The 23,283-nt window shown below is 38.1% G+C and overlaps 2 protein-coding genes across 2 annotated transcripts; both read right to left on the minus strand.

Annotated features, from left to right (window-relative positions):
• Positions 1–1,258: 1,258 nt before the first annotated feature.
• LOC127656098 (zinc finger protein 420-like) lies at positions 1,259–8,739 on the minus strand. Its single transcript, XM_052144274.1, has 5 exons — positions 8,619–8,739; positions 7,724–7,916; positions 5,276–5,391; positions 3,970–4,113; positions 1,259–2,715 (listed from the first exon to the last, which is right to left on the minus strand). The coding sequence occupies exons 2-5, from the start codon at positions 7,869–7,871 to the stop codon at positions 1,993–1,995; spliced, it is 1,131 nt and encodes a 376-aa protein (XP_052000234.1). The 5' UTR covers positions 7,872–7,916; positions 8,619–8,739; the 3' UTR covers positions 1,259–1,992.
• Positions 8,740–8,989: 250 nt separating this feature from the next.
• LOC127655654 (uncharacterized) lies at positions 8,990–16,458 on the minus strand. Its single transcript, XM_052143563.1, has 7 exons — positions 15,902–16,458; positions 15,523–15,748; positions 14,799–14,969; positions 14,582–14,671; positions 14,300–14,495; positions 14,010–14,217; positions 8,990–13,265 (listed from the first exon to the last, which is right to left on the minus strand). Exons 1-7 carry the CDS (start codon positions 16,349–16,351, stop codon positions 11,961–11,963), a joined length of 2,646 nt encoding a protein of 881 aa, XP_051999523.1. The 5' UTR covers positions 16,352–16,458; the 3' UTR covers positions 8,990–11,960.
• Positions 16,459–23,283: the final 6,825 nt, after the last annotated feature.

Genomic DNA, 23,283 nt, shown 5'->3' on the forward strand with positions numbered 1-23,283 from the left:
TATAGCCCATATCCAACGCCTTTTCAACATTTCATCGCAAGGAAAGCTGTGAAATGATAAATAGGGTTGTTTCTTTTTCGAGTTGAAACATAAAGGTGCGCAACATGTCTGACTGCTTTTAGATTCCGCCATTGTTCTCCGACTGCTGCTTCTAGCGCGTTCACCGGAAAATAGTTTACCCTACTTCCGGTCTCGGCGGCCATTTTTGTGAAATAGGCTAATTGTAGGTAAATGAGCAACTATAGGAACACCTTCGTTTTCTCAACAGATGGCGCAGAGGCGTCATGCCTATTTAGACTGAGGGGAGCACGTGCCCCCTTAGGGTTTGAGCTTGGAATGTTTTTGAAATTCCAAAAATACATTCTGGGACATTTTCATGATGAACATTTACACATTTACAATGGACCCTTTTCACATGTCTGTGAAGCGGAAGTAGTCATAACTGGCTAAACTTGAATGTGAATGGGAGACCACAGCAAATTACATTTTTGTTTACCCGTTTGCTCCAACAGCAAAAGAAAAAAAATCAACGATTATGTTTTCACAGATTTGCAAAAGATACAAATATATAGCGCTGATAACTGCAGTAAGAAAAGAGAAATAGGCTACATTTTCTGTCACTCCCTCAGCAGCTGTGGTGACTTATTTTTTTAAACTTATTCCAGGGAAATATAATACAACATACAATGTTATGAATTTATATTAAATATTTGTAAAATTGGAAATATAAAAAAGTTAGCTAAAAGGGTCATTCACCTGCAGAGGTAATTGCATGAATTATGTAATTTCAGTTCAAGTAAAAATGTGTCTGCTAATACGTCCTGAAGTGATACCTTCTTGTCTATTGGTATGGACTTATAATTGGCCTTTTTTTTTCTGAACATAGATAAACGGCTTGTTTTTACGTCTGTGTTTTTACAAAATTTACTTTGTACAGAGATAGCAAACAGTGGACTGAGGAAAGTCACCCCATATTGATAAAAGATATTGTGCAAAGTGTGAATAAAGTATCTGATCTTTGCATTCAAGACTTAAAGGCAAATAATGCAATGTGCAAAATGGTCTAATAAATATCGTCCTCAATACAAATGATTGGTAATTTAATATTTTCCAAGCTGAATTGATCAGTGCCTGGTAGATACTACAGTAGGAAGTTAATTGGAGTAGACTTGCCCTCTCAGCAAGGATTTTAAAACTTAGTACATGACCCCTTCTCCATTTTCAAGGCAAATTTCAGAGCCATTTGTTGTAATGAAAATGCTTTATAGCTGCACCATAAATTGCAATAATATCAACAAAGGAAAAAAATAAGAAGACATTTAAAATATTTTCAATCAGTTGTTCATACATTTAAAACATTTTACTCAACTTGGCAAACTGTTTTGTGGGTAACATTTAAGTCAATTGTCATGTCAAATCTTATACTATTATTTAAAATGGGAACGCAAATCAAATTTAGTCAGAACTCATTAAAAATTATCATCACACCTTTCAACCCACCATTGAATGCAAATCTAAAAATAATGTAAAACCATAACACACATTATATTAATAGAAAAGTCTTTAAAATTTCAACAACAAAAAAGAAAAAGTAAAACTATATAAAGCCTCCAGTGATCTAAGAAGGCTTTTTCTTGGATTTATAATGATCGTATTATTATATTAGTTACAACATGGTTATCCAACTGATGTGAATTCAGTTGTTGTGGCATGAATCCCTTTTGCTTACCATGCCAAACTATGTACAGATGTCATGATAAAATGAGGCAGCCAAATATGATTACCACTACCCTTTGGGTTTCTAGATTTCATATAACATGGTCACATAGTGTTGAACTGTAGCCTCACTGAGCTGAACGATCCCCTGCTGTGTTACAAATCTTCAAACCTAAAGTAAACCCTAACCCGGCTTACTTGTCTATACATGAAACGTTTTAAAATATTGAATCCTTCTTTAGTTAGCAAACACATAAAACAGTCTCCCATACTGAATTATCTCTTTTCCTGACCAGCTGGCTTCTCTTCTTTTCCATGGGTCTGTTGATGAGCCTTCAGGTTACTCTCTCTGCTAAAGCTTTTTCCACATGTGGGACAAGTGTACCGACCAGCACTGTGGGCCCGAGCCATGTGGGCCTTCAGCTGCTCTGGTCGGTTAAAACTCTCCTCGCATTCTCCACAAGGGTGAGGCTTCCGCTGTGTGTGCTTCTCTTTCTTATGTGCCCGGAGTAGTGCCAGGGCGGGGAAAGTGAGGTCACATTCAGTGCACGGGATCTGCCGAGATGGCTGTGGAACAGCATCTTGGGCAGATTTGGGTTGTCGCCCTCGTCTTCCTCCCGTCTTCACCTTTGCTTCACCTTCTGAATGGTTGGTCTCCCCAGTCTCTTCCTCCTCTCTCTTTAGTTTCTTTTCACCAGCAGCTGCACTCTCAGCTCTTGGGGCTCTCCCTCTGCGCTTGACCGGGGCGCTACCGTTGCAGTGCTGTTCACCTGCATGATTTTCTTGGTGTTGCAGGAGCTCTGTCTCTTCTTCAAAACCCTTACCACATTTACCACATCGGTAAGTCTTGGTGGGATCATCTGCATCCTCTCCCTCAAGACGAACAGGGTGCTGGGCCAAACGATGGCTACGCAAGAGTCCAGGGCTTCGAAACATCTCATTGCATTCTTTGCACAAAAATTGACGTTCAGGACATACCTGCCGTCGATGTGTTGTCAACTTGTGGAGAGAGAAAAAAGTGTGTCAAACACTGACATGTTAAACAGAGTACAACAGCTTAAAGACATTTACAGAAGTAATGGAAAATCCAAGCACAAGCATGGCATGTGTAAGACAAGATAGCATCAACTTGTTTGCTTTTTGTTGTTTGCCAAGCTGTCAAACACTGAACACACATTTCAATAGAATAACACATAGCAAACACTTTTTATCAACGGTCTATTTGCAATTGGTAATCAAGTAGAAACAATTCTACATAAATCAAAAACAATATTTTATGGGATTTTTAAGATACTTTATACAGAGTTTCCACTAAAAAATGTTTGGTACCAGACAACGTGTCCGGACAAATTAGAAAACATCCAGGCATCTCATTTCAGCATTTATTTTGAGCTGTAACACGATGGACTATGCATAATATGTAATATAATGTCACAATCAAGTCAAATGAACAACAATCGTTTATTAATTATAGCTGCTTTTCCATGAAAACAAAACAAAAAAACAGCAGTCATGGAATTAGCTTCAAATTAAAAAGAAACATAAAAAAAAAAGAGGGCAAATCAAAAAGCTAAACTGCAATTGTCCACATATCTTTTCAATCACAAAGAAAAAATGGTTAGGTTGTGAGATATAATTTCTCACCTTGGCTAATTTTGTATTTTTTGTCTCATAGCACGGCAGCATTTTGCTGCCAACATGGATTGATATGCACATAAGCCTAGTGTCCTCCTCCAGAAGACGGCAATGCAAGGCTGTTTTAATGTGTTTCTGAAGTGAGTAGCTTCTTACGAAGGCATGCGAGACTGGAATTACCTACGCTGCTTTTGCCAGTGTGCGGAATACAACCCGCTGTAGTCCCGGATTAAGACTTTGCAAGCTGTCAGTAAAGTTTCAACCTCTGTGGTAGCAAAGCGCTGTTATCATTAGAATGGCATCAAGTTGTACACTCCAGCCATCAACTAAAGGAGTTGCTGATGCTTCGCGTTAATATTCTCACCGGACATTGTGTCCGACAATATTTGAATTTGTCAGACATTGGGACATTTTAACAGTAAAAAAAAAAAAAAAAAAAGGTATTTACCTGCGTTTACGGAAACCCTGCTTAATACAGTACATATACAAAATGGTCAGCAAAATTATCAAATCGGTATTTATTTTCTCTCTAGTGCAATCAGGCATTTTCATAATTCAAATTTTAAACTACATTTTAATCTTAACTCTTCCAATTCATGTAAAAAGCCTCATTCTCACCTCTGAGAATGTGCGGAAGCATTCTTGACAGTGTGCACATTTGAAGGGTTTGTCCTCCTTGTTGTGGGTCGACTGATGCTGTGTCAGCTCTTCGGAGGAGGGGAAGTCACGGTCACACACATAGCAAGTGAACAGCGTATCGCACTGTTAATAAAGGACAACAGGTAAGTGAATTTACATTTGCCTCCAAACAGTAAAAATCTATAAGAATGAATATTAGTCAGACTGTGCAATACTTCAGAATGTTGTCAATTACAGAATTCATAGTTTGCAAAAATTGTATGGCTCACTTCAATGAACTAGTTCATAAAACTAAAGTATCATCGCTCAAAATTTTTAGGCATTCTTTTGTAAAGAATGGAACCGGTTCCATACAGTGCTTCTGGAACAGTCCGATTCCTGAAAGGATGACTCATATGAACAGATTCTTTTGAATCTAAAGCGTGAAACATACAGCACTTCCGGTCTAACCGGTAAAGTATTAATCTTACACTGATGTGCAAGCTATGAATGTCCAACTCGAAATTAAATAAGTTGTAATAATAACTGTTGTAGTCTTATAAACTTGAAGAACAACAGAACACAATCTAAACTGTCTCTGTAACTGTTATGTCATGTGACTTTAGACCTGTGAGACTTTAATCAAGCAGTGCAGTTACTGAATGGTTGTTCACATGAAAATGTTTAAAGATATATGAGTATTGTAACACAAGGATTAAAAAAAAATGTTCTTGATTGTTTAGATACAGTTTCTTGTTTGTTCCGACTAGTCAGCATCAATTATTGGATTGGATAAATGTGTCTAAAAACACACCTTTTACAAGAATTGTATTAAATGTAATTCTGATTTGTTATATCTGCTCTGTAGAAATCTTAAAAGATCTCATCATTTGGCAACAGACTGCAGAGGACAGTAAATCCAATAAGAATTGCATTTTGAATTTTCAAATAATTCTTCCTCAAAAGTACTAAAAGAACTACTGAAATCATAACTGGAACGTTAATAAACCAGATTCGTTAAGAGGAATCAGAACTGGAATCGTTAAATTCCTAACGATTCCCATCCCTACAGAAAAGTGTTCCCAGAAGTCCCTGCTAGATATTTTCCATGTTAATTTTTGCAATTAAATAATTAGTTAAAACCTCCTGTATATCATTATCAAAGTAATGGTAAAAACACTGATAACTAACAAGCATAGCAAGTAAAAGCTGCATTTATATCAACAGCATTCCGATAAAATCTGCTTTTTACTGAAACACAAAATGTTTGCTTATAGACAGTGCAGTGCAAAAGCTGAATGCTAACCTGCTGCAGTTGCTGTTTGTACTCTTCCCGATGACTCTTCTTCATGTGCCTTTCCTTGGCTTTTGAATTGCAGAAAGTGATAAAACATTGGAAACACTGCAGACTTTCATGCTGGTCTAAGTACACAGAGAGAAGACAACACTTTTAAAACATTAATTATTGTAATTATGAAGTAAGACAGGTGTGACAAATCACAAGGTAAAACAGAAGACAAAACACCTGAAAGACTTTCAATAACAGTGTTATGAAGATGTTACTAATATTAGGATTTAGGGCTGGGTAAAAATATTGATTTTCCAGTGCATCGTGATCTTGTTTGAACTAGAGATGTAACGGAATGAAAATTTCATATCACGATTATCATGACCGAAACTGTCACGGTTATCAGTTTTATCACTGTATAGTTAAAATGTGCAAATAGTACTGATACATATTTGAAAATCAAAAAACAACAAATATAAATAGTAAACAAGGGAATAGCAATAGCATTTTAAAAGGTACTTTTACTTTGAAATACAACTCTAATTTTGAAATGTTTGTGCTTCACTGCTTCCAGCTACTTATTCAAACAAATAAGGGATATAAAATGTGCACTCCTACAATAATCTATAACATATTACAATATAAACAATTAAAAGTAAACACTCATATTTCATCAACACTATATCATCATCAACAGTTGATCTTAAGTGATAGCTTGTCATAAATTTCTGATATTGCTTAATGATTGTGAACTACTCTGCAGCTGAAAACACTCACAAGCCCTGTATGCTTGGAGAAAAAACAGCAGTGCCACGTTTTCACTTAGGACACAGCACCTGCATTTATTTACTTAAAGGTGCAGTATTTAACATTCAGAAACCCCCGTTATTAATGAAACCTGTGGCCATTAAGTGAACTGCATTCAGCTACTTGTTGCTCATGCACACACACACTCCATAGGGCAAGCATTGGTCAAAACAATGACGCAACTTACAAAGAGACAGAACGTGATCCACCAGCATCATGCTGGCAAATGAGTTTGAATAATTAAAATTAAACAGCTATGATTGTTTTACAACAAACTTTAAGACTAAACTAAAACTGCTTATCGGCTAACATAGCATACGGATACACACATACAGCTACATACTACCGAACTATACCTGACAGTTTACTGTTGCACTGCAGTTATGTTGCACTATTGTATGTCATATGTTGTACTATGGTCAAGAAACCAGCGTATTTGCTTAAATTTATCCTGTATACCTGATTTTAGTATAAAGATCGTTATGAAGCAAGGTAGCTTGCAATTTGTCAGCATTAGCAAGCAAGATCAAGTAAACTAAAATTACACATCAATCCTCATGGCACTATATTTCACATGCTTTGCAGTTATGAAAACTTACCCGTTCAATAAGAAGAAAGCCAATTCAGGGTCGGTTTTGATCTCCAAAACCGAACGAGGGTCCCTCCAGGAATCAAATGCCCTACCGATGTTCACTCTAGTTTTCACTCAACCACAATCATGTTCCTGTTTAGCCAGACTGAATTCAGTAAATAAATGTTTTTTGGCTTACTCTGAGTTTGTGTAGGAGACAGTGTTGTGCTGGGAGCCGGCTGTTTGCTGGATTCCACCTCTAAGATAACGTTACCTGGTGTTGCAGTTTGTTGTCACTATTGAATAGCGGAAGAGAATCTATCACTGAGGCAAGGCTGTCGGGAACACGCATAAACCTCACATCCTTTGGATTTTCCAGGAAAAACCGACCCGCTCCCTTCGCATGAAAATCAGTCTACAGGCTTTAATAGACAACCTAGGAAGTCCGGGAAGGGCTAATTTTTTAAGTCGCGTTACAAGCTGTTCACACATTGGCAAAAAATAGGCGAATATTACAAGAAAATTGTTACATACTGCACCTTTAAATCATATTATTACATTAGGTGATGTCACAATTCCTGTCTTTCCACCCCCTTAAATTTGGGAAAACTGAATTTAAGACATTGACATTTTAAGGAACCTTGCTAAGGCATTAATGAAATGGACTGAATTTGAAGAAAAAAAAATGTAAAGCTAAAATTTGACCAATTTGATGAAAAACTAAGGATAATTAAAATTTGGATTTGTACCTAGAAGGCTCCTTTATATTTAAGAGCATTACCTTAAAGATAATTTCTTTCATATGTAATTCATATGAATTGATAGCAAATCGAGATCAGAACCAAAAACTTGTGAATTGAAATCCATTCAGGAAATCTGTATCAATACCCAGCCCTGTTACAATTGTAATCCATGAACAATGCTAGGCAACCTATTATATAATCATTGTTTCTAGGTTGCAGTTTTGAATTTGAACTGTTTAGGAAGTAAAATGTTAACATGCACAGAAAAGTAAATGCACAGGTTCCAGTAGCTGAATGTCCATAATGGATTCAGGTATCCAGTAAATTATTTGCTGTAAGACTCACATGATTGAATGATAGGAGCTGGTTGAGGATTCTGAATAATGATGGTGGTGTATGTATTCTCCACCTTCTCAGGGGCCAATTCATCAGGGGCAGCAGCTTCTCCACCTCCCATTACCATTTCCTCAATATTCAGTATGTCAGAGTCCATTATTAAGAATTCACAATAGACCTGCTGGGCCTACTATCAACCCAACTGTAACGAAGGGATGATAAAGGCAATAATTAGATAAGAATAATTATGATACAACATTTACTGAAGTATGTATGCACTATAAAGTCCTGTCACACATTTACAAAGTGCCACTCAGCTAAATAAATAAAATGACGATGCAGATGAACTGTCCCTAAAGTCAAGAACGTACATTTGAATTTTCCATTAAGTTTACACAATGCTGACCACCTTAAGCAAGCTTTATTTATTTACTGTTGTTACAATGCGATGAACTTAATATCCCAAAATATTTGTTCATAATATAAAACAAATCGCAAAGCATCAGTAAAGTGCGTAAGGCAAAGATATTGCGTTTTAGAGCCGCCTACCGCCTGTGTTTGCACTAACTGTGCTAAGCTACATGCTACAGGCTAACGAGGCCTGATAGGGCCTTGAGCTGTCACAAGCTAAAAAACTAAAAGCTCAAAGAAATTAGTTCCACAATGAAGTCGCATAAAATTTCTAGATTCATTCATCAAGCTGTTTCAACGGCGCCCTCTCTTTCTTTTCTTTGAGCAGCTTTTACATTTGCCAGAGATCGAGGTTTAACTTGGTGCAGACTAGTAACCAAGTTCACTGACCAAAGCTTCTTCAAACAAAGATCTAGAAATGAGGCAAATGTTTCGTTTTTTTAGGACAATTAAACCAAAGGTTGAATCCGATTTTACTCCGAAGAATTCGTACCTGAGGGAGAATAATCCTTTTTTCTAGTAGAAAGCAGCATATGCCAGACATAAACGTGTAGTCAGTAACCCGTTTTCAGCCAATACAACTGGGGGAATGCATGCATCACGTGTCACTGTACTTTCTATTCAGTGCACAAAGAACAAGTACCGAGATGCCTTGTTTAGCATGCACATAAAATGTTTTAACCCCCAACAGAATTATATTACATGGTAATTTGTGTAGCCCGCATATACAATAATTGTATGTACGATTATAGTTGTATATAGACTACATGTGAAAAGTAAAATGTTTTTTCATCAAAAGAAGATTGGCACCATAATATAAAATGGAAAAGAGTACTTTTATTTTATACAAATAAATTGAAGGTACTTGTTATTCACAATGAGCAGGAGTTGATGTAGTCATGAATAGATTGAAGGAAGGAACAAAAAAAAAACATCACATTCTGAATATAGGCTATACTTTTGGAAAATTAATAAAAAGCTAACAATGCACAAGACATCTTGTGTTTTCCACCAAGCATACTGTAGAACAGTAAAATACATAACATTCTCGTTGGCAATATGAAAATACATAAATCACATTATAACATTCACTGCACATCCAAATAGGGTTAATTGTTGCCATTTTTTGCACAACTACACATTGTAGACAAAAACAGATATAGAGGGCTGCGTGGCATTAGAATAAATAAATAAAATATATATATAAAAAAACTGATTCAAGAATTGGCATGATACAAGAAATAACTTAAATATCTTATTTAAGCAAAGTATAATCATACAGTGCTGTGAAAAAGTATTTGCCCCTCTCTGATTTCTTCTATTCTGTGTATTTTTCCACTCCAAATTGTTTTAGATTTTTAAACAAGATATAACAAAAAAACCAAAGGCAATCTAAGAAAATACAAAATACAGTTTTCTAAAATAAATAAAAAATATTGAAGCAAAAAAATTATCCAACACCTATGTGAAAAAACCTCCTTTAACTGCAATAACTGCAACCAAACGCTTCCGATAATTGGAGATAAGTCGTTCACAACGCTGTGGTGGAATTTTGGCCCACTCTTCTTTGCAGAACTGCATTAGTTCAGCCACACTGGAGGCTTTTCGAGCATGAACTGCCCATTTAAGTTACTGCCACAGTATCTCAATCGGGTTCAAGTCATGACTTTGACTAGGCCACTCCAAAACTTTAATTTAGCTTCTTTTGAGCCATTTAAAGTTGGACTTACTCCTACGCTTTGGATAATTTTCTTGCTGTATAACCCAGTTTTGCTTGAGCTTCAACTCACAGACTGCTGACCGGATGTTCTCCTTTAGGATTTATTGGTAAAGAGTTTCATGTTAGCAATGGTTTTCACCTCACCACTCTTCCACAGATGGCATTTTTGCCCAGTGTCTTTCTGAGAGTGGAGTCATGAACAGTGACCTTTATTGACAGTGTTGGATAACATCAATTTCAAAAGTAACTTGTTAGAATATTGTATTACTCCTTAAAAAATAATTGTTTTATGGAAAGTAAAGCTTTGCGTTCTCAAAGCCAGTTTCTCTTCTGCTATGTATTCCATACAAATAAGCCATGCATTGCATACAAGAGACATTACAGGTCATGCTAGCTACTGTACAACACTCATGTCAAAACAACAAAGAAAACAAAGATATTTAGAAAGTAGTTCTTCACGTCAAATATATAATAAAGAATCAATAACATGAATATGCATGATTTGTTTTTCCATCAACTTGGCAGCCATTATGAATAATGAAGTATAACCACTGTCTTACCTAAAGCAGCAAAGTCCAACACTTGAACCTGCATCATACCTTTCATTATGTGCTGTGCCCATAGACAATGTCAGAGTCAACTTAAGATGTTTTTCAAAAGTCAGGATAAAATTCAGTGGGACATGCCAGCCTAAAATGTTCAAGGAATAAGTCTAATGAATATTTTTCACTTAAGTCATCTCAGTGCATGCTTGTTTTGAGTTGATACATGGTGTGTACAGACACCACTGGTTGATTGCATATAACTTCATAGGTGCATGTTGATACAACTTGATTGGAATAGTTTTTAATGCTACCAAAATGTCATAAAAATGGTTTGTTTCATTAATCAAACTACTTGTATATTATAAAACAAAAATGTAGAATTTTTTAGAAACCAAGACATTTTCTCTGCGTACACACACAATGTACAAGGTTACTTGGAGCCACTGATCCAAAGTCTTTTCTCATCCCATTCTACCAGTTACAGGGAGCTCTTAACACGGAGCAGTTTGGCTGCATAAGTCTGTGAACTGAGTGAGTATTTCACCCTGTGTATCATGTTGTGGCCAGTGTAAGACTATTCTTATAATCCCACTGCCTAAACGTGTTTACTAATTTGTTTTAATGCATTGTATTAACACATGAATCAACTGTGTTTCACACAACCGAATGTTGCTGACCTTATATCACGCTAAAAACATGAAATGCGCATGCACGTTAGCGAGTTGATTGACAGGTGATGTCTATCTAAAAGGAGATTGGCGCTTTTATCTGCAAGGTGGGACTTCCTTTCTACAGCCATTGACTGTTGGGTGCTAGAGCTTCTTGGTTGTATGTTCCAATTTCTCCATTCGTTTAAATAGAAGTGACTCGTCTCTTCTGCTAAATAGTCTCTAGCCTCACACTCTATAGAAATACAATAGCAATCATGCACTACGTCTCTTCCGCACACAGTTCGCACACATTTAGTCCCGATTTCTCGAAATACAGGGACAGTAGAAGTGTACAAAGGCAACGAGTTACTTTTTTAAAAAGTAAATCCGATATTATGGCCTAGAAATAACAAATATTGCATAACCCCCAACACCGTTTATTGATGCAAGAGAGGCCTGCAGTTCCTCAGATGTTGTCCTTGGCTTTTTTGTGACTTCCTGGATGAGTCGTTGCAGTGCTCTTGGAAGAATTTTGGAAGGTTGGCCACTTCTGGGAAGGTTCACTACTGTACCAAGTTTTCTCCATTTGGAGATAATGGCTCTCACTGTGGTTTTTTGGAACCCCAGAGCCTGTGAAATAGCTTTGTAACCCTTCCCAGACTGATGTATTTCCAATCAACCTTTTCCTCATAATTTCTGGAATTTATTTCGACCTTTGCATAGTGTGCTACTGGGTGAGAGCTTTTAGCCAACTTCATTCTGCTGAAAAAGTTCTATTTAGGTGTTCATTTGATTGAACAGGGCTGACAGTAATCAGGCCTGGTGTGTCTAATTTCCACAGCATTGTATACAAGCATAACTATCTAATTTAAAAAAGCTAAATATTTCATTCACCACCATTCATTTCCAGTCAGTACGCCTTAAGAAGGACCCTGACTATGAAACTTAAGGAAGCAGTTCTGGTTTCGGGAAATGCAAAGGAACACGCAGCATTTGAGACACTGCACGCGTGATGTGCGTTCACAGCCTCCAAATCTACACTTGCCCTCCTCACCCTCTGCCAGCTGCTCTGGCCAGTGCCCAGAGCCATCATACCTTGTAACTGCATCAGGCAAAGGGGTCTCAAGAAACTGAGAAGGTCTGAAGTTTGTATCTGGGCCATGTGGTTTTGAAGCAGGAGGACAGGGGGGTGATGAATCTTGTGCATCATTACCACTGGAGAGGATCAACGCTTTTGCCACCTCTAAACGAAATGCCATAAGTGATAATTGATCTGTAATATGACTATAATCTTGCTTATACTGTAGCCATGCATTTACTAATACCAGATCCATCAAGTCCCAGAGAACAGATTGTGGCCAAGCACTGGCTGCTGAGTTTGTGCATGGAGAACGATAAAGACTTCTCAAATCACGGTTCATATTTGCAGCTTTAATGGCTCGCTCAAAGCCACTGACAAGAGATGTTGAACGCGGCCTTTCCTTTACCACTGCAGAAAGAATAAAGCCATGATGACATCTGAAGAGTTTGAGTTTTCCATCCGAGCTTGCAAACTCGTCACCTATCTGCCCTCTTGCCCCACCAACCTTGCCAGCACTTTGCACACCTGCATCTAATAGATGCTCTAACATAGAGGGTGTGGAAAGCTCTGGTTTGCAAAGAAAAACCATCCCTTCATTTCTATCATTACTTCTAGATACCATCTTTTCAACTACATTTTCTCTATTGGAGTCATCTACACTCAAGTTAAAGTCCACAACCAACCCTCCACCACTTATTACAACTGTGTGAAGTAATGAATGGTTTGGATGTCTTTGAAACGGAAGGGGGTACTGATCAACTCCAAAGCATCCATTTTGCTTCAGGGCTCGACAACCCTCTTGAACTCTTTGAATCAATGGCAATACCTTCCACAAAGGATCTATCTTTGACCCTTCAATGTTTGTGCAATTACGTTTCTCCTCAATATTGTGTGACTGAGAAGGCACACACACTCTGGATGTGTCTCTTGACATCGAGGCATGACTTTGGGATTTATTACTTGGCTGTGGTTTGTCTTTATTCCTTTCTTCAGACTGCTGATCGCTACTTGTCTCTATGGAAGCTCCACCAGAGCTGGCCAGCCTCAGTTGTCGAGTGACCTCACAGAATCTTGAAGCTGACATGGCATCAGCGATTAGTGGTACTCTGGTACAGTCATCCCAGTAGAGCTTTGTGCTGGGAAACTGTGGTAAGAAAGACAGGAAAGAGAGATACAGCAAAGCCTTCTCAGTTTAGTTTGCCCAAAAATGAACATTCTGTCACAATCTACACACACTGTCATGTCCTTCTAAACCAATATGACTTAGTTTCTTATGCAGAACACAAAAGGGTAATTTAAAAAATATTCTGGTCCATCTTTTTAATACAATGGCAGCTGAAAGAGACAGACACACCTTTGTTTGGCACCGTTTTATTTGTATGAAATATACAAATATTTGCCATGCCAATAAAGAACCTTAAAACTGAAACTGACTCACTTTGAAGCTCAAAGTCTATATATATATATATTTAAAAAAAAAGTAATCCATGCAGCTTGTGTGTTTTTAGTACCAATTCTCCTGTGTGACGCATATGAACGCGCTACGGATGTTTGTTCTGCAAAAGGGCTTAAATATGATGCACATGCTGTATAGACTACTTTTATGATATTTTTGGGTCCCTTTTAAGCTTTAAAGTGAGTCTCTATCAACTGCCATTCTATTAAAAAGTTAGACCAGGATATTAATGATTATATTTTTATTAATTATTCATTATATTCAATATTTATTAATTATCCTTTTTTGCTCTTTGCTCTGAGTTTGAAAAAACATATGGGTAAGTGAATTATGACAGAATTATACATTTTTGGGTGAACTATTCCTTTACAATTCGATTTATGGCTTACTTGTATTTTTCAATTGCTGTCATACATTATTGTTATGACTAACCTTTAGAGTTCCCATTGCAATGTGGATTCCTACATACTGTGCAACCTCTTTTTCTGTAACAGGGTTTGGCCATTTTGAAATTTCCCCTGTGCAGACAGCCATATCTTTCCACGTGTCCCAACTAAAATACTGACAGAAGTAGTCAATGGGCTTCCAACTAAGCTGTCTCTCTATTTCTGTGTGTACGGTTTTAGAAGGGCCCACATTTCTAAAGAAGAGAGGACAATTTTTTTAAAGATTGCTGTGTAACAATAATGTGGTATTTATAATTTTATGCCAACAATACTCACTTTCTGTCATTAGGACCACATCTTTCCATTCCATTTTGGTGTGCTGCACCATTACTCTGTATACCATGGTAACAGGACATTACCATGGTTTCAGCTTCTGTTTCAGTATGAACATTATCAGAGTCATCAGTGTCTGTATTTTGGGAGAGGAATTCTAAAAATCCTTGAGTGCTTTGCTGTTCAGAACTAACATCACCTGTACAAACAAAAAAGCATATTTTCAAAGTGAGGCCAATAGACAGACTACACATTAAAACATTAACCTGGTTATAATTTTTTTACCCTCTTCAGTGTTTCTATACAGATCTTGCACGTCCATTTGTACCAACCCCACCCTGATTTCCTCACATTCATCTATTCCAGATGAAGTACCTATGTGTTATAAATTGCACAGATTAATTATAAAATACAACAAACACACAAATGTATTACATACTGAAAATAACTACACACTAAATCAAAATTTTATCTTAAAAACATCCACAATTATTTGTTCCACCTGCAAGCCCCTCTGAATCCAAGCGTTTCTGATCTGTATCAGGGAGCTCCACAAAATGTTCTCTTTCTTCCTCTTTAACAGGATAAAAAATACACTGTTTGCTGTTGGACTGCAGCGGTACTACATGGGAGTCAGAAACGATGCCATCTCTGTTCTTATCAATGGCATTATCTGCAAGAGAAATAAAACATATTGACTGCTACTCCAAAATTAAATGTGCACTCAGTAACTTTTGTCTTTGTGTCATCTTGGACTTACAGTGACACCTAATGGCATGGATGCAGCATTATTAAAAATCAATAGTTGTCAGTTACAAATGCCATTGTAAAAATTCAAAACTCACAGTCAGCCATAATTAAATTAATTCAAGAGTAAAAGTGTCCAAGTGGTTACTGAGATTAAGAGAGTATTTGTTGTATAATAATGTAATTCTAACATGGCAGCCACCATGATGGGACCAAGTAGATTTACGTTTTTTTTATAAGGTAACTGATATGATGGAAGTCCAACTTTTTTTTATTTTTTTTTTTACATACGTTTCAAAATAATAATAATTTTTTTTGGGAGTAAAATGTATTTAACTACAAACTAAAATTACTGCAGAAAGGGTCAAAGAAAGGGTGGGCCAGAAGACACATTTGGTAAAATTATAATTTTTTGATACTGCTGCATTAGCACAAAGACTCCAGTCTAATTAATCATTTGGTAGAAATAAATAAATAACCTTGACATTCAACACGGGGAGCATCCATCGGTGTGTGGAACATCACAAGCTCATTCAGAGTCAAGTGGTCTTCTGCTTTCACCAAGAACATTTGTACTCCACGCAGCGAACCAGTCTCAGAGGAAATCAGACTGAGGGGAGCCTGATTTGAAGAACGTTCTTCCATTTTCACATCAGCTGATGTGTATGTCATAGTAACTTTACTGACATCCAACTCCGAGTTAGCCTTTAATGATAACGTAATGTTTAAGTTTCTTCTCAGGTAATTCTGCTTATAAAATATATAAGGCCATTTATAAATGATCAAAATAGGTTTCAAATTGGATGCAAATACACAATACTCAAAGTATGCAGGACAACAACAACAGTAAACACTTACCTGTCGCATCTGATTTGGGGTGTTTGGATTTTCCACATTTCTCTCACAAGCGGTCAAGAATTTTTCCAATATGACACCAGGAGAACTACCATCTCTAACCAGCTCTCTAGATTTCTCAATAAATGACCCATCTTCAGAGTTCACCATCTCTATTACACTTGTGGTAACGGAGTCTAGCTCAAAAACTACCTGATCCTCAGGGGTTTCCTCAGAAAATGATGGTACAGTTTCAGGGGCATTAGCTCCATTTTTGTCTGTGTCTTTGTCCTCTCCCTCTGGAGTATCATTGAGAACACACAGTTGATAGACAACTTGGCATTCCTGTGAATCCCTTTTTGCTTCCATGTCTTTTTTACTTCTGTTTTCTGTGCTAGTTCTTCTTCCAACCATTCTCTTGCCCCGGCCCCTGCCAACTCCTTTCTTACCCTTTGTCACAGTATTTCTTCCCATCACTCTTTTTTGATCACCAATTCTATGTAAAAGTATCTCCTCTTCTTCTTGCTTTATCTCAGGTTCAGCAACATTATGAACAACATTTTGAGTCAATACTACTACATCAGCATCTTTTACAGATTGTTGAGGCTGAGAGCATTGATGACAATTGCTCACTTCATTTTCATGTTCTTGAGAGACACTGGCAAGATTGTTTATCTGAGGGCTATGATTCTCCTCCTCATTTTTGTCTCCAACCATGACTAAATTTACATCCAAGGGCAATTCTTCTTTAATTTCCCCCTCCACTGCATCTTTAAGTTCAGAGCAAGATATTTCTGTGATGGGTTCTTTTACTAGCACACGGTCACCAGCTTTAATATCTTCTGTGACCTCTTGGGGCAGAATACTTTTGACTAAGGCTGGGGTTGACACCTGTGAAGGGGTCTGGCAAACCTCTATATGATTTTTATCAGGAGGCTGCTCAAGTCCAGGAACAGTTCTTTCAACATTGTCTCCTTGTTCCTTTCCTTCAACACAACCAGAAGCAAGTGTCAAAGAAGGAGAAGGACTTAGTGCTGGGAATGAGAGTCTGTGCTCTTCCCTGTCTCCTAAAATCTCTCCCATCTCCATATCCCAGTCTGTTGCTACCTGAATTTCAAAGACATTAGGTTGACCAGGTCTTGTGACTCGCTTTTTAGGTACATGATCTGTCTCATCTTGGACGGCCACCTTTTTAGCGGAGTGCCAAGATGCCATGTGTTCCTGTAGAGCAGACACTTCTGAGAATGTCTTCCCGCAGTCCTGGCACCCAAGAGTAAGTCGGGAGTATGGAGGGCTCAATGCAATTTCCTGGTCTATCTTCGTAGGAGCTTTGCGTTTTCGTACAATATTGGGATTTGTCACTGAAGTCACAGAAGTAAAGCCGCGGTCAACAGAGGACATTTTCAAACATAAGGACTCTCTCTGAGACTCAAAAAATTTATTTTCCTTTGATTTTGTTTTTTTCCTGTGTGCTACCTTTGAGGATTTGCTCTGTGTCATTGCTTTCTGATGAAGCACATTCTCTTGGTTTTGCATTAACTGTTCATCATTCTTGCTTTGGGGGGATTTTTCTAGTTTAGCAGCATCCAATTTATGTACCTTCAGCTGAGGTTGCTTGTGGCCTTTTAATAAGAGCAAAGCCTGTTGCTCTATTTGTGCCTGGTCAGGAGAATTAGGCCTACATTTACTCTTCGTTACCTTGCGCTTTGGTTTTTTGTGGGTATTATTTTGAAAATCATAATTTTGTGCCTTTCTAACCTTGGATTTTTTAAGATTTTTTTCAGATGGCTTGCCTTGCTTCTTTTTCTTCTGCACAGGTACTAATGTTTTATCTTGTTGCACCTCCTGGACAGTGTTTGCCTTCTTTATCATTAAATGGTTCGGATTCTTCATTTTTCTTTTCTGGGCTTTACCTTGCTGTGTCATTTCTGGTGCAACCACAACATTGTCTTTTGCTTTATTTATTTGACATGTGGACTTATCTGCCACACCTGTTGACTTAATAGCTATATCTAAAGTACATTCATCCCCCTTTCCTTTATCTTTTAGCAATTTCTGTTTAAAATACAGTTTACTATCATGTTGTGACACAATAACCACTTGTTCTCGATCAATGTTTGGCTGATTCTGTGTTTGTTTGGTTTTTGATGTTAATACTTTTTGTTTGGAGGATTTTTTATTTTCTCTTGCTTCAAATCGGACAACCAGTTTTTTGTTATTTGCTTTATCTCTCGTCTTCGCAATCACTTTTGACGAAGTATTCATTTTCTTGGTTGATGCTTCCTTTCCACCACATGCTTTATTTGCTTCCTTAGTCTCTATGTTGTCAACAGATTGTGCGTTCAATGTTTTTTTCTTTGTTGGAAGGTTCTTCTGAACAAACGGGCCATCCTGTAAACTGGCTTGAGTCTGGTCTGGTGGAAGCACAGACCCTTGTTGTACGCCCTTTGCTGTGTTGTTCTGCAAATGGATAAGGGAATGATGATCACTCTGAGATTGAAGTTCCACCATTGATGGTTGTACGTCTTTTGTGTGATTTTGCAAATTGTTGAGGGAATTCTGATCACTCTGAGACTGTGGTTCCACCATAGATGGTTGTACGTCCTTTATGTCATTCTGCAAACTGTTGACGTAATGGTGATCAGAGTGAGATTGTTGTTCCACAATGGACTCGGACTCAACTTTTTTTTTTTTAGATTGGTTCATAAGTTTGTGAGGCTCACTTAATATGACTTGGTTACCCTGCCCAGTCAGCACCTGTGTATCTGATTCCATGGACAAGTCTGCTGAATCTTGCATTTGTCCAGAAAACAGACTCTCTGTCATGTTAACCATCTCCTCTGATACTATTCGGTCAACTGCCAGGGACACATTTTCCTCCTTTTGAGACTTTGTCGTTTCAGTAAGTGGCATTAAAGGTGATCTATTTTTTGTCTCCAAAGCTTCAATTTCTTGGGTGACCGGAATATGCTGGAACTGTGCCTGCTCATAAACAGAATCATTCTCTGACACTTCAAACTGTAAGGGTGCTTGGTCCAGCAAAACTGCAGTTTCAGTCTGAACAGGAATGAGTTCAAGATGAACTTCATGAATTTGTGTTTGTGCCTTAGTCAGTTCAACAGGTGCCTCTTGAGTTACCGATTTTCCTGATGAAATAATTTCCTCCTGTGTCAGAACCTCAGTTTCCTTTTGCTGCATATTTCCCACCTCTGATGGTTTCTGGTGCTGGCCTTGCTCAACATTTGATTGGTATTTGCCAGTTTTCTCACATTCTGGTGGCTGAACTGTTGACTGAGTAAAATTTAAATGTAATGGTTGCATTAATGCTTGCAGATGGGGTTGCCCAGAGCTTTGTGTCTGCAAAGAGTATATAACCAGCTGATTGACTCTTTGAACATTTCCAAGTTTCTCAATCAGTCTTTTAATTTTCTCAGGATCCAGCATATCTGTTTGCTGTGGTACTGGGCCGACAGCATTCATACTCAGAGTCTGTGGTTGTCCGTTTGCCGTCTGGTTTATAATAGGTCCTGGTTGTTTTGGTTGTGACGCAGTGCTACTTTGGGCCTCCATAGTTTTGTCTTGAGAGTGTTTATTTTTTAAGTGAAGTTGTTTTGTTTTAGCAGTTGTAAAGACTTTATTACACTGTGGGCATGGGAATCTTCGTTCATTTGCACCTGCAGAAAAACATACAAAAAAGTTATTATCTAGTAAGCCCAGCAGTATTAAAATGTCCTGAGCTACAACAAAACTGAACTGTAACAAAAAGAATGGCCCATCCTCATTCTTCTAATCAAGTTTGATCTAATGATGCAAGTGATGAAAATACAGTACAACAAGAAGGACTGGGTGAAAATGCTAATTTTCTGATGCATCGCAATCTAAGTTTGAACGATATTGATTTTTAAATCGCAAACTCAATCTTTATTCAATCCGGCAACCCTTTACATTGCAAGCACTCGTTCTGAGTGTCCAAAGATGAGATCCACACAATCCATATGCCATTGAATAATGTCTCTTTTAATACCCTTTCTGTTCTTTGCAATCAGGTGTTTACAACAATAACAAAACAAAAAAACATTTAATACTAATCACACATAGCACAGATGCACTAAAGAAACTGTGCCTCTCGTTAATATGTGCTCACTGGCTGATGATGGTAGTCTAAGAGATAGTGTGATTTAACACGTGTTCTATTTTTATTACTATATTAATATAAATATATGTAAATATAACAAATTATGCATGTTAGTGATAAACAAGTAAAAAAATATATCCGATATAAAATATGGAATTTGAAGAAATGATTTAGATTGAATACACTGAATTTGAACATTTTTAACAGGCTAAAATGTGACATGACAAACTAATGATAAACTATAATTTGTAGTGCTGTCAGTAGATAACAATTTAACATTTTAAATCACATAATGTTTTATAGTTAATGGGATTAATCGCAGACTTTGAAAGTGCTAGAATATTACTTACATATATACAGTATCTCACAAAAATGAGTACACCCCTCACATCTTTGTAAATATTTGAGTATATCTTTTCATGTGACAACACTGAAGAAATTACACTTTGCTACAATGTAAAGTAGTGAGTGTACAGCTTGTATAACAGCGTAAAGTTTCTGTCCCCTTAAAATAACACAACACACAGCCATTAATGTCTAAACCGCTGGCAACAAAAGTGCATACACCCCTAAGTGAAAATGTCCAAATTGGGCCCAATTAGCCATTTTCCCCTCCCCGGTGTCATGTGACTCCTTAGTGTTACAAGGTCTCAGATGTGAATGGGGAGCAGGTGAGTTAAATTTGGTGTCATCGCTCTCACACTCCCTCATACTGGTCACTGGAAGTTCAACATGGCACCTCATGGCAAAGAATTCTCTGAGGATCTGAAAAATAATTGTTGCTCTACATAAAGATGGCTTAGGCTATAAGAAGTAGAGATGAACCGATCGACTGGCCAGGGACCGGAATTAGCCGATTTTCCGCATGCTCAGCCAGACCGGTGACCGGCCGGTCAGCCTACGTCTTTCCGATTACAAGCCGGTCCGTTTTGTTGCCAGCGGCGCAGGCAATAACGTCACAGCTGCACCTAAACATGTCATTGGCGTGGAAGATCATCACTGTGAAGAATACATTAGGTTTGAAATGTGTAATAATTGTAAGGCCAAAGTAAACCGTGGGGAACCACCACAATAACTTTCGGATCAACAAACCTAATTAGACATTTAAAACACCATCACCCAGCTGAAAATGCCCATTTTAAAAAAAGAAGCTAAAAAGTGAAAGCGGCTAAAGCTAGTCAGAGCTCTGAGCCAGCCACAAGTCAGCAGCCTCTCCTATCATTCCTTGATATGAGCAGCGAAAAGACCAAAGCAATTACGAGGAAAATTATGGAATTCATGGCCCTGGATGGCCAGCTGTTCCCATAGTTGAGGACAGAGGGTTCAGAAATCGGATACATTTCCTCGATATAGAGTAGGAGGTACTTTCCGACATCGCGTTGCCGGAGTTGTTTAATCTCGTGTCATGTTACACATGCAGCCTGTTACCTGTCAATATTTGGGTACACAAATGGGGAAGTGGGGTTCTGGATGGCAGAGGCAGGCTAAATACTATACAAATTGTGCCGTTGTATTTAATGTGCTGAGTAACGTAATTTTTCCCACCGTGTCCGATATTAAAATCAGTGCGACACACATTGCAAAAGACGTGGGCATTGTCGATATGGCTTCGGGATATGAAATTAAATTCTTCCATCCAGCTGTTGTTAAATTTACATGTATATTTAGTTTTTTTCACCGGAGCACCAGCTTATTCTTCTCCTCCCATCTATCAGTGATGCTTGATTTAACATCCCGCTTCTACTGCCTGCGCAGATATCAACAGCGCAAATGGGTTGTAGGTTGCCAGGTTGAGGTTACAAATGATTTGTAATTTGTATGATGTGTTGATTGTGTGAGTAGGATGCGTTTCATTCAAGATCTGGCAACTGGACCACCTTGGAATAATATATTGATGTGATTATTCATATACGTTATTTTGGGAGAAATAACAAAACGGGAGACTCCCGGGAAAAACGGGAGTGTTGACAGGTATGGTTACAAGCCGTTCCCAAAGCAGCAATCAGTTTTACAACTGATATTTGGACATCTAACGTAATTTGAGCGTATTGGACACTTCAGTTTTTCAGATCTTTGGAATTGTTTTGTTAGACGAGTAATAAAGAGAAAAAGGTCCATTTATAAAAATAGTGGAAAATGACATCTGTTATATAAAGCAACTCATTTGCAGTTAATTTTTATTTCTACCTCTTTCCAGTCAAAGAGCACTTTATTTTGAGAGTTGTTTAAGTGAGAGAAGATCCTGTAACTTAGTGCAGTTTGGGGGAAATTGTAATGTTTAATAATTTATTTTATTATGAAACTAAAATGTTGCATTGAAGAAAGGTAGATTTTGTTTGTATATGCGGTCAATAATAATTCTTAGAAAGAAAATCGAGCAGATCACACTTGCAAAAAAATCGGAATCGGCCAAGAAAATTACAATAGGTGCATCTCTAATAAGAAGATTGCCAAGACCCTGACACTGAGATGCAGCACGGTGGCCAAGACCATATAGCAGTTTAACAGGACAGGTTCCACACAGAACAGGCCTCGCCATGGTCAACCAAAGAAGCTGAGTGCACGTGCTCAACATCATATCCAGAGGTTTTCTTTGGGAAATAGATGTATGAGTGCTGCCAGCATTGCTGCAGAGGTTGAAGCGGTGGGGGGTTAGCCTGTCAATGCTCAGACCATACGCTGCACACTGCATCAAATTGGTCTGCATGGCTGTCGTCCCAGAAGGAAACCTCTTCTAAAGATGATGCACAAGTAAGCCCGCAAACAGTTTGCTGAAGACAAGCAGACTAGTGGTCTGATGAGACCAAGATAAAGTTATTTGGTTCAGATGGTGTCAAGCTTGTGTGGCGGAAACCAGGTGAGGAGTACAAAGGCAAGTGTGTCTAGCCTACAGTCGAGCATGGTGGTGGGAGTGTCATGGTCTGGTGCTGCATGCGTGCTGCCGGCACTGGGGAGCTACAGTTCATCGAGGGAACCATGAATGCCAACATGTATTGTGACATACTGAAGCAGAGCATGATCCCCTCCCTTCGGAGACTGGGCCGCAGGGCAGTATTTCAGCATGATAACGACCCCAAACACACCTCCAAGACAACCGCTGCCTTGCTAAAGAAGCTGAGGGTGAAGGTGATGGACTGGCCAAGCATGTCTCCAGACCTAAACCCTATTGAGCATCTGTGGGGCATCCTCAAATGGAAGGTGGAGGAGCACAAGGTCTCTAAAATCCACCAGCTCCGTGATGTCGTCATGGAGGAGTGGAAGAGGACTCCAG

This window comes from Xyrauchen texanus, chromosome 15, assembly GCF_025860055.1.
Source record: "Xyrauchen texanus isolate HMW12.3.18 chromosome 15, RBS_HiC_50CHRs, whole genome shotgun sequence".
Taxonomy (NCBI): domain Eukaryota; kingdom Metazoa; phylum Chordata; class Actinopteri; order Cypriniformes; family Catostomidae; genus Xyrauchen; species Xyrauchen texanus.